We start from the raw sequence: 19,097 nt of genomic DNA on the forward strand, positions 1-19,097 counted from the left end.
AGAACAGGTAACACTCACAGCACAGCATGTGATTTTCTTGATCCCTAAGGACAGAGAATATAAGTTTGACATTTTCATAATCACAGTCCTTATGCTCGCTAGACAAGTCATTCTGACGGGATGGGCTAGTGAAAGATCTCTTCCCTTCCGATAATTAATTAGTAAGATACACACCCAGATGCTGATTGAACAGGCAGACACAAAGTGAGACCCAGAAAAACGGATTAAGAGATTTCTTCACAAATGGGAGGCTTATCTATTATTTTTACCGGCTAGTGTTAGATATAGAGTTATTTTCCCATTTAGAAACAAACAGTCTTTATGTTCTAAATGAGAACCTCAGAGGTAAATGGTGTTTATCTGATGGCTAGGCCCAACTAGGCCCCCAAGGAACCATAAACGTATTTTGGATTGTCTTTTTATTGCTCTTCTTTTTTCCTGAGCACTGGTCTGCGGGGTGAGCTGGAGGCGCTCCGGGTAAGTGTTATATATTTATTGTTTGGTTTTGTTTCTTTTTTTCTTATTTAATGTATAAACAATATTAGGGAACATTTGATTCCTTGCCTCTGCATGACAAACTAGTGATCCTGTTATTATTCGCTGTACTCATATCTATTATTATGATGGATTTTGTGGAACCAACAAAGGTCTTTTGTCATTCTACTCTTCTTTGTTATTTGTCATGTATGTATTGGATCTCTTGTTCTTATTTGCTATAAATAAAGTTATTAAAAAATATATATATATATTTAAGGAATGCATAGGCTCAAATGGAGCCCCTTGAAAAACTTTGAGAACAAGATTAAGACTCCATGGAGGAGTAACTGGTTTAAACACAAGCCTGATCCTAACTAAGGCCTGACAAAAGGATTGAACATCTGGGACATCCGCCAGACGTTTGTGTAACAAAATAGATAAGGCCGAGATCTGACCCTTTAGGGAACTCATCGATAAACCTTTCTCCAAACCTTCTTGAAGAAAAGACAAAATTCTAGGAATCCTAACTTTACTCCATGAGTAACCCTTGGCTTCAAACCAATAGAGATATTTACACCAAATCTTATGGTAAATCCTTCTAGTAACAGGTTTACGTGCCTGAATCATGTTCTCTATGACCGAATCAGAAAACCCCCGCTTGGATAAAATTAGGTGTTTAATCTCCAAGCAGTCAGCTTCAGAGAAACTAGATTTGGGTGAAGGAAGGGTCCCTGTATTAGAAGGTCCTTCCTCAACGGAAGTCTCCAGGGTGGCAGAGATGCCATCTTCACCAAATCCGCATACCAAATCCTGCGCAGCCAGGCCGGCGCTATGAGGAATACAGACGCCCTCTCCTCTTTGATTCGAGCAATAACCCAAGGAAGAAGAGCAAATGGAGGAAATAGGTATGCTAGACTGAAGGTCCAAGGGACCGCCAGAGCATCTATCAGCTCTGCCTGGGGGTCCCTGGACCTCGACCCGTATCTCGGGAGCTTGGCATTCTGTCAGGATGCCATAAGATCCAATTACGCCTGACCCCACTTGAGAATCAGATGGGAAAACACTTCCGGATGGAGTTCCCAGATAAGGCGCCACTCCAATGCCCCTTGACCGAAGTACCGCTAACAGAGACCACAGAACCTTTGTGAAAATTCTGGGAGCAGTGGCCAGGCCGAAAGGAAGCGCCACAAACTGGAAGTGTTTGTCCTGGAAGGCAAACCTTAGAAACTTGTGATGATCCCTGTGAATAGGGACATGAAGATACGCATCCTTTAAATCCACTGTTGTCATAAACTGACCCTCCTGGATTAAAGGAAGAATGGAACGAATAGTTTTCATCTTGAATGACGGAACTCTGAGAAATCTGTTTAGACTTTTGAGGTCTAAAATTGGTCTGAAGGTTCTCTCCTTTTTAGGAACAACAAACAGATTGGAATAAAACCCCTGACCCTGTTCCAGAATTGGAACGGGAACAATTACTTCCAGGGCGGAGAGGTGTTCTACACAAAGTAAGAACGCCTCTCTTTTTGTCTGGTCTACAGATAATCTTGAAAGAAGAAACCTGCCTCTGGGAGGTAATCTTTTGAACTCCAATTTGTATCCCTGAGACACTATTTCTATTGCCCAGGGATCCAGAACGTCCCAAACCCAAGCCTGAATGAAGAAGGAAAGTTTGCCCCCTACAAGATCCGGACCCGGATCAGGGGCATGCCCTTCATGCTGATTTGGATTCAGTAGCCGGCTTCTTGGATTGTTTACCCTTATTCCAAGACTGGTTGGGTTTCTATGTAGGCTTAGATTGTTCCTGCTTAGAGGAGGAAGAGAAAGAATTTTCCTTGAAATTTCGAAAGGAACTAAAATTACTCTGTCGCCCCTTTTGTTTGTTTCTCTTATCCTGAGGTAGGAGATGACCCTTACCTCCCGTGATATCAGAGATAATTTCTGTGAGGCTAGGTCCAAACAAGGACTTCCCCTTGTAAGGGATCGCTAGAAGCTTAGACTTAGATGATACATCCGCAGACCAAGGCTTTAACCATAAGGCTCTGCGTGCCAGAATAGAAAACCCCGAAATTTTAGCTCCCAATTTAATAATTTGAAGGGAAGCGTCCGTAGTAAAAGGTCTCTCCCATTCCTTAGTAATGATCTCCGAAGCTCGCCTTGGAACAGGAAATACGTCTGAGTAAGAAGGAACTTCGAAATATCTGTCCAATTTACTAGACTTCGTAGGGGCAACCACTACCGTGGAGTCAAAGTAGTCCAAAGTAATCAAAACCTCCCTAAGTAACAGGCGGAGGTGTTCAAGTTTAAACCTAAAAGATACCACCTCACTTTACCACTTTCTATCACTAACGTAGGCAAAGAGAATGACTAGAGTGGGAGGGAAGGGAGGAGCTATTTAACAGCTCTGCTGTGGTGCTCTTTGCCGCCTCCTGCTGACCAGTAGGTGAATATCCCATTAGTAATTAAGATGATCCGTGGACTCATTGTGTCTTAAAAAAGAAATCCTATTGGCTGTTCAAATCAGCAAATAGGATTTAAGCAGCTCTCATTCTATTGGCTGATGAATCAGCCAATAGAATGAGAGCCGCTTAACTCCTATTGGTATACTGTTAGGGGGTATTTGTTTTTTTGTAGCAGCTGTTTAACTTAGGGCAATGCCCTACAAAAGGCCCTTTTAAGGGCCCCCTCAAAAGGCCCTTTTAAAGGCCCTTGGTAGTTTAGACGTGGAGTTTATGGGTGTTAGGTTTAAAATTAACTTTTTTTTCCCCCATAGACATCAACGGGGTTGCATTACGGAGCTTTTCATTCCAGGTGTTAGACTTTTTTCTGACCCGCTCTCCCTATTGATGTCTATGGGGAAAGCGTGCACGAGCACGTCAAAACACTGCTTGTTTTTGCTGCGGTATGGAGCTCAAAATCTCCATATCGCCCGCACAAGCCAGGTCTTTTAAAACTTGTAATGGCAGCGCTATAGGGGATTAAATAACGCAACTTTTGTTGAGTTCGTTATTTTCCCTATAGCGCTCAAAACTAGCTGTATGTTATCAAAAGTATTATAATGTAATAAAATTACTTCAGTCAGAAAACTAGATTTTATAACTATTGCTTGCGTGCACCAAAATGAAGCAAGCTATGAGGTTTCAGACAGTTATTACAGTTATTAAATGTTAAATATCTGTCTATCTATGAGTGTCTTTTTCTATATGGGGTATTGTAAGGATAAGAATTTTTTACAAAACAACGAGGCAGCCCAAATTGTGGCTACATGAGGACTTAAAATAGGAAAAACAAACAGCGGAATATGAATCAAGAAGACCCGCGCTGCAGCAACACTTCCAATATACTACACCAATGTCAGTTGAACAACCATATCAGGGGATGAACAAAAAAAAATATATATATATATAATAAAAATAATGGTACTTTAATTCATGATTTTTTATAATTTCATATATTAACACAGTTCTCACCTTATTTCTTTCTATATCGTTCTGTTTTCCAAACAACCCGTTTTTTTTTGTTTTTTTTAATTCTCCGGTCACGTTTGTGCATCATCCAATGGTAATAAAAATAAAACTCAGGTTGCCACCACATAAAAATATATATAGAGGAAGATCCGTTATTGTGGGCCAATGGAGCTAATAACAGTTCAAGTTGGAAAGATATCAGGAGTAAATTCCACAGTTCATACTCAAAGTTAGCGATCAACCGCAGGCTTACCCCCACACTGTGTGTGTTCTGAAGTCTCTGTGTTCAAAGTTACCGCCGTAGCGGGGTGACGTCACCTTTATGGGCGCTGTCCTCGATCGTCCTCCTGATTGGTCCTTTGTCGGAGCGGCTTTAGAAGGTAACTGAAATTTCCGCTACCAAAGTATCTGCTCTTAAGTGTATAACAACACGCAAGATACCTTTGAAGGAGTGATGTGTGAAAAATTAGCTCTGTCCAATCCTCAAACTGAGGAGCTCTGATTTTTCTCTGCGGAAAAGTTCCGTGCAGTAGTACCCTTGTCGGATTCTGTCGACCTTGCTTGCCAGTAATGTCAGTCTCTGCCGGTCCAGCTGACAATTGCAGATTCTTTGTTATATCAAGGGTAACGAATTCCAACAGCAATGCACACTCACAAGTGTAGCTCCAGCTTAGAATGTGAATAAATAACTATAATTGTGACTTCATCAACGCGTTTCTCCCTATACAGGGCTTTTTCAAGATGAGTTAGTCACAACATATGCACCTTTTTAAAGGTGTATCCCAAATTTCATTGGTCCAAAGTTAATTAGTAGTTTACTAAAGGTGGAATTTTATCTTGAATTGCAAAAAGAATATCTCTTCAATATTTAAGGTGGTATTGGCAAACCTGATTAGTGAGGCAACCAATCCTATGCAGTATATTTCATAATATTAAATAAATGATTTAATATAAGAAAAAAAGTGTAAAAATGAAAAATAAATAAATATACTGATTTATTACTAAAATAATTTGTTAACCTAGTTTACTAGCAGCATAACTGTAATATGTCATGATTTGACACTTAGGTAAATACAATATACACGTATGATATAAAGATAAAAAGATAAAACAGATAAATATAGGGGGCTTAAAATTAGTAATATCTTAGTCTAACCTGTAACGGCATTAGCTAGTCTAATAAAAAAGGGGAGATATCCAACTCAGAGTTTAGACCTGCAGGATATAATGTGTCATCCTTATATATAAATTCAGCCTCTTTCAGTTTTAGAAATTTTTCTATGTTCCCTCCTCTCCAATTTTGTTTAATATGCATTATCGCCCAATATTTTAAATCTTTTGTTTTCCCATTATGTGTATGTTTAAAATGTTTGTACAGATTAGTGTCTTCAACTCCTTTCTCAATGCATAAGAGATGTTCCCTTATTCTATCTCTTATCATTCTTTTAGTCTCTCCAAAATACACCAGATTACATGTGCATTTGATAACATAGACTACCCCTTTGGTTGAGCACCTGATACATTCCTTAATGATAATTTCATCTCCTGACTTGTGCAAATTTATAGTACTTCTTTTGTTGCTATGCTTGCACGCCTTGCAGGAGTAGCAGGGGAAAAAAACGGATATCTTTTCTCCATCTAAATTCTTTTGTATGAAGCATCGTTTTTTATTTCCATTTCGAGCACTAGGTGCCAGAATGGATTTAAAATTTTTTGTTTTTTTAAAAATCATTCTGGGTTTGTCTGGAAGTGAACTTCCCAATATGGGGTCAGCTTTGAGTATGGACCAATGTTTATTTAAAATTTTCCTCATAATACCATGATCAATGTTATATTCCATAATAAATGGGACATTTATCTTTTCTGTATTTTCATTGGGGTGTTTTTGTTTATATGAAAGTAGTGCTTCTCTATCTGTCTCTCTTGCCCTATTTACAGCCCTATTTACAACCTCGTCATTATATCCCCTATCTTTAAATTTGTCAATTAGAGTTATAATTTGGTTCTCAAAATCTGAGGGTCTGGAACAGTTCTTTTTTATTCTCAGGCTTTGGCCAACAGGGATATTATCCTTCCATTGTTGGAGGTGGCAACTATTAGCATGTATAAAATTGTTGGAGTCCACCTCCTTAAAATGTGTCTTTGTTTCCAAACTATTATTAATTGCCATAATTTCTAAGTCTAAAAAGACAACACTTTCTTTACTATAATCGAATGTAAAATGCATACCCATATTGTTGGCATTCATATCAGAAAACAAATTTACTAACTCTACTTCGGACCCCCGCCATATTATCAGGACATCATCTATGTACCGCTTATAGAGCACGAGGTTCGCACCATAGTCACTAGCCTGGAAGAAAGACTCCTCCCAGCTGCCAACAAACAGGTTGGCGTAACTTGGTGCGAACCTCGTGCCCATAGCGGTACCCTCTATCTGTAGATAGAACTTATCGTTGTACATAAAATAATTATTTTTCAATATAAAAGTTATGCTCTTTAGTAGAAAATCCTTTTGCTCTGACTTCATGTCTGGATCAGTGTCTAGATATTTCTTAATAGCCTTAATTCCCTTCTCATGATCTATTATAGTATATAATGATGTTATATCTCCAGTAACTAGGATGAGATTATCTTGCCAGTCTATCTGTTCTAAAATGTTGAGGACTTGCGTTGAGTCTTTTAGATATGAATCTAGTTTTTTGACAAATTTCTGTAAATAAGTATCAACGTACTGTGAAAGATTTGAGGATAATGCCCCTATGCCCGAAATGATCGGTCTACCCGGTGGTCGAGTCAGATTTTTATGTATCTTGGGAAGGAAGTAGAATACCGGGACCCTAGGATTACCAGGGTCCAGGAACTCCACCTCCTTCCCATTCAGTATTCCCACATTTTTTCCTTCTATTATTAATTTTTTAAGAGCAGCGGCAAACTTATTTGTGGGGTTTAAATCAAGACGTTTATATGTTTTATTGTCACCCAACAGTCTCATAGCTTCTAATTCGTAATAGCTAGTGTCCATCACTACAATCCCGCCGCCCTTGTCGGCGGGCTTGATAGTGATCTCACGATTCTTTTGTAGTTTTTCTAAAATAAGTGTGTCTTTTTTGGTCATATTCTTTTTTTAAAATTTTGATGGCTGACTATTCTTTAGATCCCTTAAGGCCATTTGCTCAAAAGTCTCCAGATAGTTTCCTTTTGCCGAGACTGGGTTAAACGTTGACTTTAATCTGAGGTTGGTGTGGACAAAATTATCTTGTTTTGTTTTGGCTCTATTGATTGAGGCTTTTTCAAGAGGACTTTTCATGTAGAAACGTTTTAAAGTAAGGTTTCTCACAAATTTTTTTATATTGATATGAGTATTAAATTTATTTAATCTGCTACTGGGTGCAAAAGAAAGGCCGTGACTGAGAATTCTTACCTCGTCGTCCTGTAGGGCAACACTACTAATGTTAAACACCCCATTGTTCTTCACCTCCCCCTTTTTGCTTCTTGTGCTGATCCTACTTCCTCTTGTCCCTCTAGAGGTCTTTTTTTGCTTTTGTTTGTCCATACATTTGTCTTGTTGCTTTCCACAAGTTCTTTTGAAGTGCCCTCCCTCAGAGGGCTCTTCCCTAAAAAAGAGGCCTCATTCTCTCTATGTCTTATTTCATCAGTTACATAATTGAGGGGGGTATACCTATTCCTCACTGGTGTTTCCCATTCATCTTTGTTGTCCCAAATGGGTCTATTAGTCCTATGTGGTACTGGTCTATTTTGATCTGAATAATTATTATAGTTGTTATTTCTTGCTCCCGAATAGTGTTCATTCTGTCTATCATATCTATTGGAATTCCTATAATCATAACTGTCTTTATAATATGTCCTATTATTATAGGAGTAGTCTGGTCTCCAAGATCTATTATAATCCCTACTGTCTCTCTCGCTATTTCTATAGTTATTATGCCTCAGGAAATTACTATTATAATTATAGTTTCTATTTTCTTTTCTTTTATTATGGTTAACTACCGTCCATTCCTCTTTAGAGGTTTTGGATTCCATATTACTGGTGGCATTATCTGTGTCTAGATTTGGTTTCTTTGTGTCTCTATCCAGCTTTTTCCATTTGGTTTTTAAGATGTCCTTATTCAATGTGTCTAGCCTTTCAATCATATCTTTTTGTTTATCTTTAAAGGCCATCGACTTTTTATCTTTCAGTTTATCTTTAATTTCTATTATATCTTTCTCTAGATCTACTAGAGTATCTTTTCTAGATTTCTTTAAGATTTCCATTAAATCTCCTGAAGCTTTAGATAGTACTTCCTCCCATTCTTTTTGGAAGATCTCTTTTAATGGAAAAGCACATGTTTTAGTTAGAATCAAACCTTTAGGGATTAGACCCTTTCCAATATATTTATTAAGGAAGACAATCTCAGTTTTTTGTTTTAATTCTTTAACTAAGAGTTTTTCCAGTTTAATCATAATGTCTTCCAGACTTTCAAATTCTTTAATACTCTCTATCTCATCTTCTTTATGTTCATGTAATTCTTTATATAGGTGATCCCTAAATTCAAAGATGTCTTCCATATTGGAAGGAGGAGACATCACTATGTGAGCTAATAATTTAAATAAATGTGATATTCAAATGAGTCGATTTTAGAAAAAACTCTTCTAATAATTAATGTTATATTGTGAAAAATTACAATAAAGTGTGAAGTAAAATCCACTAAAAAATTCTATAACATATAAACACTAAATAAAAAAAAGAATTAAACAAAAAAACGGATTAAAACATCCGGAAAAACATGTGATAACTTCCGGTATATCACTTCCGGTTCCGGTTAAACGGTTTTGGCGCTAAAATTTGGCGCCACAAACATAGAGATGATTGGTCAATTAAGGGTTTATAAGCTTGAGCTCACCAACACCATCTATCAGTCTTGAGAAAGGCCTCCTTGGCAGGCCGAAACGCGTTGACAAAATAGATGGTGAGTTATATTCCTATTACTTCTAAGAATACCTAAACAGTATCACACTATGTTAGTATTTGTTTTTTTGTAGGTCTTGAGGATTTTCCGGAGTATCATTATTTTTTATCTCCATTTTTTATATTTTTTCACTATTTTTAACCTGTGACTCATCACTTTTTATAGGATTACACTTTCACATTACATTTTCACTTTCACATATATTTTTTATACAAATCTTATTTTTCACAATTGGATCTTCAATACATCTACAGAACTTGAACTTATATACATCCTTAGGATTTCGACTCAGGAATTTTAAAGGAACATTTCATCATATGGACTGAACTCTAGGGACAATTATACCTCAGAAGTTTTTAGTCTACATTGTTCGATTTGGGCACACATTTGTTGTTCACAATATTTTTGAGTTGTGCAGAAAAGGTTTTTAGGCATTTGAGATTTTTACCTTTATTTATACCATTTTTTTACACACCTACACTTTTGTACACACACATTTTTTGGATCACATTTTTTGGATCACATTCGTATTTGTATTTATTTGTGGTGTATATTTCAAGTGCTCACTGACAAGTTATTGCAAATCTTATTTTGGAACTGTTTTTTCTATTTTTTATATTTTTCTTTTATCTTACCACCATACTCACTTTTTTCACAACACATTTACCACAATTGTTATGTTTAAAGTGACATTCTTGTACTTATGTTAAAATAACATTCTGTACTCACATCACTGTGCAAAAAAACGCCAGCGAAACAACCTACCATATTATATACAGTCAACTATATTTACTTTTTAGATTGCCCTAGGCCATATCTTCTTAGGATTGTGGCCACATGGATCCATGTACTTAATCGTTGTTTTTAATTTGTGAGGTTGTATTTTATAATTTTAACTGTACATCCTATTGTTTTAACTATATAACGTCTGTTTTTATTGTATGAACCTATATACGTTTTTCGTGCTAATTGTAATAAACATTTTGTGTCATATATACCATAACCTACTTCTAGATTTATTTCTATGATATACACATAGAGACCATTCCAACACTAAGCCTAAGCTATACGAACCTAAGATCTAGCAATACACATATCAGACCCTGCCTCTTTTGGCGCTCCTCTCTATTCATTCTATATAACCTATTTACCTAGTGGGTGATCTTGGGGGACCCACTGCAGACAGGAGCAAGAGGTCACCAAACGCAGCGCTGTAAGATATCATAATTACCGATAATGCATATTAAACAAAATTGGAGAGGAGGGAACATAGAAAAATTTCTAAAACTGAAAGAGGCTGAATTTATATATAAGTATGACACATTATATCCTGCAGGTCTAAACTCTGAGTTGGATATCTCCCCTTTTTTATTAGACTAGCTAATGCCGTTACAGGTTAGACTAAGATATTACTAATTTTAAGCCCCCTATATTTATCTGTTTTATCTTTTTATCTTTATATCATACGTGTATATTGTATTTACCTAAGTGTCAAATCATGACATATTACAGTTATGCTGCTAGTAAACTAGGTTAACAAATTATTTTAGTAATAAATCAGTATATTTATTTATTTTTCATTTTTACACTTTTTTTCTTATATTAAATCATTTATTTAATATTATGAAATATACTGCATAGGATTGGTTGCCTCACTAATCAGGTTTGCCAATACCACCTTAAATATTGAAGAGATATTCTTTTTGCAATTCAAGATAAAATTCCACCTTTAGTAAACTACTAATTAACTTTGGACCAATGAAATTTGGGATACACCTTTAAAAAGGTGCATATGTTGTGACTAACTCATCTTGAAAAAGCCCTGTATAGGGAGAAACGCGTTGATGAAGTCACAATTATAGTTATTTATTCACATTCTAAGCTGGAGCTACACTTGTGAGTGTGCATTGCTGTTGGAATTCGTTACCCTTGATATAACAAAGAATCTGCAATTGTCAGCTGGACCGGCAGAGACTGACATTACTGGCAAGCAAGGTCGACAGAATCCGACAAGGGTACTACTGCACGGAACTTTTCCGCAGAGAAAAATCAGAGCTCCTCAGTTTGAGGATTGGACAGAGATAATTTTTCACACATCACTCCTTCAAAGGTATCTTGCGTGTTGTTATACACTTAAGAGCAGATACTTTGGTAGCGGAAATTTCAGTTACCTTCTAAAGCCGCTCCGACAAAGGACCAATCAGGAGGACGATCGAGGACAGCGCCCATAAAGGTGACGTCACCCCGCTACGGCGGTAACTTTGAACACAGAGACTTCAGAACACACACAGTGTGGGGGTAAGCCTGCGGTTGATCGCTAACTTTGAGTATGAACTGTGGAATTTACTCCTGATATCTTTCCAACTTGAACTGTTATTAGCTCCATTGGCCCACAATAACGGATCTTCCTCTATATATATTTTTATGTGGTGGCAACCTGAGTTTTATTTTTATTTTTAACGGAGAGGTCCGTTAGTTTTATGCATTTATACCATTTTAAGAATATTGTCTAATATCGTTCTTTTATGCTTTATGAAGTATATTAAATTGGCATAGTCCCTTTTTAAATGTAAGATTTGGTCTCTTCTTTCAACCTCAGTATCTTATACATATTAAGAACACTAGTGTACTGTTTAAAGGGATACCCTTTGTAACTTGTAATATTAAGTATTTCGTTTTCTACTGTATATACACACCATTAATGAATAGCACTTTGAATTCATTTAGATTTTGTTTTTGATAGCACTTTATTTGCAGGATATACCTGGTTTTATTTTATTATAATCACGTTTAGAGACACCTTTAGCTTTTTAGCGCTCCTGTTTTCTGTTATTTTATAGTACTATTTTCTGGCCTATATTAGGGACCTTTAGGTCTTTTCAGGAGTTTGGTGTATCACCCTGCGCTCATATTTAATCTTTATTTTATACATCATCCAATGGTAACTCTGGCCGTTAGGCGGCCGTCATTTGACGTCACAACAGTTCTTGTCCTTCTGCGCATGCCTTTGGGGTTCTTGTCTTTCTGCGCATGCGTTTGGGTTACTTGCTCTACATTTCAAGCCGGGCTCGCTCCCGTTTCGCGCCTGCGCAGATTAAAGCAAGCATAAGGTCGCAATAGAATGTGACTCACGCAAGCGCAAATAGAATATATGGAGAAGCGTTTGCGCATGCGCAAAATCTCCGGCAAGCGAGAACGCGTTTTTGAAGAACGTATAGAGCGGGTGGGACCGCTCTGTACGTAATAGGGTGAAAAACAAGGAAATTCATGGAGGGAGGAGCTAATAATGGAAGCGTGAGTAAATAAGAATAGTTTATATACCATCATATATATTGCAATACTAAAAAAAAAATAGCGATCATACTATATAGCATATGCGTAATGTAATAATGCTTAAAAAACAGGAAAACTTTACCTTCACTTTAAACCCATGATTTCCCAAAGAACTGTACACCAGTCTCAATAAATCATGTATTATTTAGAAGGTAAATTAAAATGAGAACATGGGTTATAAATATAAAAAATGTAAAATAATACTATATCAGAAAGATCTATAGTACACAAGCAAACAATAAATGTCACAGAATCATTACTGGCGCATCGTGTAAACTTGTCCATAGCGGTGCCTAGCAACCAGTAAAAAGGAGACTTACTGACATGTTTAGGGCTAAGCTAGCACAGCAGTCAAATAACAATGAATTTCTTTGAAAAATGTGTTTATAATGCAATTTATCTATGCACAATTTTATTAGAAACTTGTAGGTTACTTTACTGGAAGAGTTCCATGGTCAGACCCTTCACACACGTGCAGTCACCTGTACCTTGTGTCCCACATGTACACTCACCTGTATTTATATTGTCACATATTTCCTGCTCTGCTGCTTCTGGCATATTACTTAGCCACTGATCTTCTGATTGTTCTGTGTTACATGAAATCTTAGCATCTTTTTCAACTGGAAAAAAAAAGAATAAATAAAAAAAAACACTATTTACATGGTCTCTATTTAAAAATTAGTTTAGTGTGATACATTGTGTAATTTAAGTTAAATACACCTGAGCCTATATCATTAATAGTCACATCTGGATGAAACAAATTATATAATGACATTAGCACAATAGTAAATACAACCTGTGTCATGCAGTAAAGCAAGCTAGCTGGGAAACAGTTACTTTACTCGCTGCAAATACAGCCTCATTGTAACCAATCATAATTCCCATATGAGACGTATTACAGGGTTTTGTGAGGTTTTCAAAATAAAATCCATTCATCTGAGCCCTGAATTCCTTAGACACATCACACACATACACTCACCTGTGCCCTGTATCCCTCAGACACATCACACACATACACTCACCTGTGCCCTGTATCCCTCAGACACATCACACACGTACACTCACCTGTGCACTGTATCCCTCAGACACATCACACACGTACACTCACCTGTGCCCTGTATCCCTCAGACACATCACACACGTACACTCACCTGTGCCCTGTATCCCTCAGACACATCACACACGTACACTCACCTGTGCCCTGTATCCCTCAGACACATCACACACATACACTCACCTGTGCCCTGCATCCCTCAGACACTTCACACACATAGGGGCCTATTTATCATGATGTGAGCGGACATGATCCGATATTGCGGCTCATGTCCGCTGCACATCGATAAATTCTGACAGCATACGCTCTCGCCATTTATCATGGCACCAGCAGTTCTGGTACACTGCTGGTGCAATACTGCCCCCTGCAGATTTGCGGCCAATCGGCCGCTTGCAGGGGGTGTCAATCAACCCAATCGCATTCAATCTGGTTGATTTCAGGTGATGTCTGTCCGCCTCCTCAGAGCAGGCCGACAGGTTATGGAGCAGCGGTCTTTAGACCGCTGCTTCATAACTTGTGCTTCTGGCGAGCCTGAAGGCTCACCAGAAACACGGGGCATCAAGCTCAATTCGGAGCTTGAAAATTCGGCCTCATACACACAACTGTGACCGGCATCCCTCAGACACATCACACATGTACACTCACCTGTGCCCTGCACCCCCCATACATGTCATACAAATACACTCACCTGTGCCCTGCATCCCTCAATCACACACATGCACACACCTTTGCTCGGCATTCCACATAAACATCACACATGTACACTCACCTGTGCTCGGCATTCCACATAAACATCACACATGTACACTCACCTGTGCCTGGCATCCCTCAGACACATCACACATGTACACTCACCTGTGCCCTGTATCCCTCAGACACATCACACATACACTCACCTGTGCCCTGTATCCCTCAGACACATCACACACGTACACTCACCTGTGCCCTGTGTCCCTCAGACACATCACACACGTACACTCACCTGTGCCCTGCATCCCTCAGACATTTCACACACGTACACTCACCTGTGCCCTGCATCCCTCAGACATTTCACACACGTACACTCACCTGTGCCCTGCAACCCACAGATATGCTACACATGTACACTCACCTTACTTGGAGTTCCATGGTCAGGCACGTACACACACCTTTGCTCTGCGTCCCTCAGACACATCACACACGTACACTCACCTGTACTCTGCATCCCTCAGACACATCACACACGTACACTCACCTGTACGCTGCATCCCTCAGACACATCACACACGTACACTCACCTGTACGCTGCATCGCTCAGACACATCACACACGTACACTCACCTGTGCCCGGCATCCCACATAAACATCACACATGTACACTCACCTGTGCCCTGCATTCCTCAGACACATCACACACGTACACTCACCTGTGCCCTGCATCCCTCATACATTTCACACACGTACACTCACCTGTGCCCTGCAACCCACAGATATGCTACACATGTACACTCACCTTACTTGGAGTTCCATGGTCAGGCACGTACACACACCTTTGCTCTGCGTCCCTCAGACACATCACACACATGCACTCACCTGTACCCTGCGTCCCACAGACAAGTCACACACGTGCACTCACCTGTATTTATATTGTCACATATTTCCTGCTCTGCTGCTTCTGGCATATTACTTAGCCACTGATCTTCTGTTTGTTCTGTGTTACATGAAATCTTAGCATCTTTTTCACCTAAAAAAAAAATAAATCAATCAATAAATCCATATTTACATGGGCTCTATTTAAAAATTAGTTTAGTGTGATATATTGTGTAATTTAAGTTAAAAACACCTGAGCCTACATCACTAGCAGTCACATCTGGATGAAACATCCCATATAATAACATTAGCACAACAGTAAATACAACCTGTGTCATACAGTAAAGGGAGTTAGCTGGGAATCAGTTACTTTACTTGCTACAAATACAGCCTCACTGTAACCAATCAGAATTCCCATAGGAGACGTATTACAGGGTTTTGTGAGGTTTTTGAAAACAAAATCCATGCACCCCTCAGACACATCACACACATACACTCACCTGTGCCCTGCATCCCCCCTACATGTCACAAACATACCCTTACCTGTGCCCTACATCCCTCAGACACATCACACATGTACACTTACCTGTGCCCTGCATCCCTCAGACACATCACATACGTACACTCACATGTGCCCTGCATCCCCCATACATGTCACACACATGTACACTCACCTGTGCCATGCATCCCTCAGACACATCACATACAGACACATCACATACGTACACTCACATGTGCCCTGCATCCCCCATACATGTCACACACATGTAAACTCACCTGTACCCTGTATCCCTCAGACACATCACACGCGTACACTCACCTGTGCCCTGCATCCCTCAGACACATCACATACGTACACTCACCTGTGCCCTGTATCCCCCATACATGTCACACACATGTACACTCACCTATGGCCTGCATCCCTCAGACATGTCACACGTACACTCTCCTGTTTCCTACAGACATGTCACAAACGTAGAATCATCTGTGCCCTGCGTCCCTCAGACATGTCCCAGATGTACACTCACCTGTGCCCTGCGTCCATCAGACACATCACACACGTATACTCACCTGTGCCCTGCATCCTTCAGCCATGCCACACACGTACACTCACCTGTGCCACACATCCATCAGACATGTCACACGTACACTCTCCTGTTTCCCACAGGAAAACACGTAAAAGCATCTGTGCCCTGATTCCCACAGACATGTCACAAACGTACACTCACCTGTGCTCTGCGTTCATCAGACACATCACACACATACACTCACCTGTGCACTGCATCCCTCAGACACATCACACACGTACACTCACCTGTGCCCTGCATCCTTCAGACACATCACACACGTACACTCACCTGTGCCCTGCATCCTTCAGACACATCACACACGTACACTCACCTGTGCCCTGTATCCCTCAGACACGTCACACACGTACACTCACCTGTGCCCTGTATCCTTCAGACACGTCACACACGTACACTCACCTGTGCCCTGTATCCTTCAGACACGTCACACACGTACACTCACCTGTGCCCTGTATCCTTCAGACACGTCACACACGTACACTCACCTGTGCCCTGTATCCCTCAGACACATCACACACGTACACTCACCTGTGCCCTGTATCCCTCAGACACATCACACACGTACACTCACCTGTGCCCTGTATCCCTCAGACACATCACACACGTACACTCACCTGTGCCCTGTATCCCTCAGACACATCACACATGTACACTCACCTGTGCCCTGTATCCCTCAGACACATCACACATGTACACTCACCTGTGCCCTGTATCCCTCAGACACATAACACACGTACACTCACCTGTGCCCTGTATCCCTCAGACACATCACACACATACACTCACCTGTTTCATTCCATACTAGAACAAGATTTGATCACTTTATCTGAAGAAATCAATATAAAGAATCAGAAGGAAACACATTCATATAACAATCTAAATATAAAAGAGATAGTTGCACTTCTAAAAAATAATCCCACTTTGGTAGTTGTCAATTCAGACAAGGGTGGTTCAATAGTGATACTCAATAAAGATCAATATTTAACTGAGGTTTATAGACAACTAAATGATATACATACATATAAGAAATTAACGTTTAATCCTACAATTAAATACCAGAGAGAGTTAAAACATCTACTAGACATAGGATTAGAGGAGTCTACATTGACCGTCAAAACAGGAGAATTAATTTATGTTGATACACCCAGAGTCCCGGTATTTAAGATCTTACCAAAAATACACAAATCCTTGGTAAATCCCCCAGGGAGGCCAATTATCTCTGCTATTGGCTCCCTGGGAGAGAGATTGGGACAATGGGTTGATGCACAACTTCAGCCAGTTGTACAATCGTTACCAGGTTTCCTCAGAGACACTAAACATTTGTTGAGACTATTACAAAATTTCACATGGAGAGATGGTTACAAATTTGTAACCATCGATGCTATATCTCTATACTCTTGTATTCCTCATGAGTTGGGGATTAGTGCAGTCAAGAAAATGTTAGAAAAGTATTCAGACTATGACATCAATCTAATTAATTTCATTTTACAAGCCATTTCCTTCTTATTGGAACATAACTTTTTTTTTTATCTTTAATGGAGAATTCTTTCTACAATTAAGAGGCACTGCGATGGGGGACAAAATTTGCCCCATCGTATGCGAATCTTTACCTTGCAAACTTTGAAACTGAGACAATATTTAATGAACAGAATGAGTTTAGAGATAACATTAAAATGTACACTAGATACATTGATGATATCTTGATAGTGTGGGATGGCTCCAACCAAGCTTTAGAAAAATTTCTTCATTATCTGAACAATAATGTGGGGAACCTAAGATTTACATCTGAGGCCTCAGAAAACAAAATACCATACAATGGCCTCGCTTCCATTGAGTCGTTAAAAATGGAGCCGTAAGCTACCGAAGCGGCCGACAGCTAAAAGTAATTTACGGCTCCATTTTAGTACCAGGTTTCCATTGAAATATTTTGCGGATAGCGTGCAGTCGCTCATTTCGTGTAGCTGTAAGTTAACGTTGTGTTAACGCTTCCATCTGATGTCGGATTTCTTGAAAATCAATTAGTTGCTAAGGTAACCCGACCTTACGCTATAGAATTTACGTTTAACGTCCGTGCTCCTTACCGGTGATCACCTCTCAAGAAAAAACATAATTTATGCTTACCTGATAAATTTATTTCTCTTGTGGTGTATCCCGTCCACGGATCATCCATTACTTGTGGGATATTCTCCTTCCCAACAGGAAGTTGCAAGAGGATCACCCACAGCAGAGCTGTCTATATAGCTCCTCCCCTAACTGCCACCTCCAGTCATTCGACCGAAGACAAGCAAGAGAAAGGAGAAACTATAGGGTGCAGTGGTGACTGTAGTTTAAAGTTAAAAAATACCTGCCTTAAAATGACAGGGCGGGCCGTGGACTGGATACACCACAAGAGAAATACATTTATCAGGTAAGCATAAATTATGTTTTCTCTTGTAAGGTGTATCCAGTCCACGGATCATCCATTACTTGTGGGATACCAATACCAAAGCTAAAGTACACGGATGAAGGGAGGGACAAGGCAGGTACTTAAACGGAAGGTACCACTGCCTGTAAAACCTTTCTCCCAAAAATAGCCTCCGAAGAAGCAAAAGTATCAAATTTATAAAATTTTGAAAAAGTATGAAGCGAAGACTAAGTCGCCTCCTTGCAAATCTGTTCAAAAGAAGCCTCATTTTTAAAGGCCCATGTGGAAGCCACAGCTCTAGTAGAATGAGCTGTAATCCTTTCAGGAGGCTGCTGGCCAGCAGTCTCATAAGCCAAGCGTATTATACTTCTTAGCCAAAGCGAAAGCGAGGTTGCCGAAGCCTTTTGGCCTTTCCTCTGTCCAGAGTAGACAACAAACAAAGCAGATGTTTGACGAAAATATTTAGTAGCTTGTAAATAATACTTTAAAGCACGAACCACGTCAAGATTGTGTAATAGACGTTCCTTCTTTGAAGAAGGATTAGGACACAATGACGGAACAAGAATCTCCTGATTGATATTCTTATTAGTTATCACCTTAGGTAAAAACCCAGGTTTGGTACGCAAAACTACCTTATCTGCATGGAAGTTCAGATAAGGGGAATCACATTGTAAGGCAGATAACTCGGAAACTCTACGAGCCGAGGAAATAGCTACCAAAAATAGAACTTTCCAA

The 19,097-nt window shown here is 39.4% G+C and overlaps 1 protein-coding gene across 1 annotated transcript in view; it reads right to left on the minus strand.

Annotated features, from left to right (window-relative positions):
- The window catches only part of LOC128657039 (zinc finger protein 260-like), a 61,894-nt gene that overhangs the window by 7,190 nt on the left and 35,607 nt on the right, over positions 1 to 19,097 (minus strand). The window contains exons 8-9 of the mRNA XM_053711262.1: positions 14,917 to 15,024; positions 12,760 to 12,867 (exon numbers count right to left, since the gene is read on the minus strand). Of these exons, the coding sequence (XP_053567237.1) occupies positions 12,760 to 12,867; positions 14,917 to 15,024 (216 nt within the window). The remainder of the gene's footprint in view (positions 1 to 12,759; positions 12,868 to 14,916; positions 15,025 to 19,097) is intronic.

This window comes from Bombina bombina, chromosome 4, assembly GCF_027579735.1.
Source record: "Bombina bombina isolate aBomBom1 chromosome 4, aBomBom1.pri, whole genome shotgun sequence".
NCBI classification, from domain to species: Eukaryota; Metazoa; Chordata; class Amphibia; order Anura; family Bombinatoridae; genus Bombina; species Bombina bombina.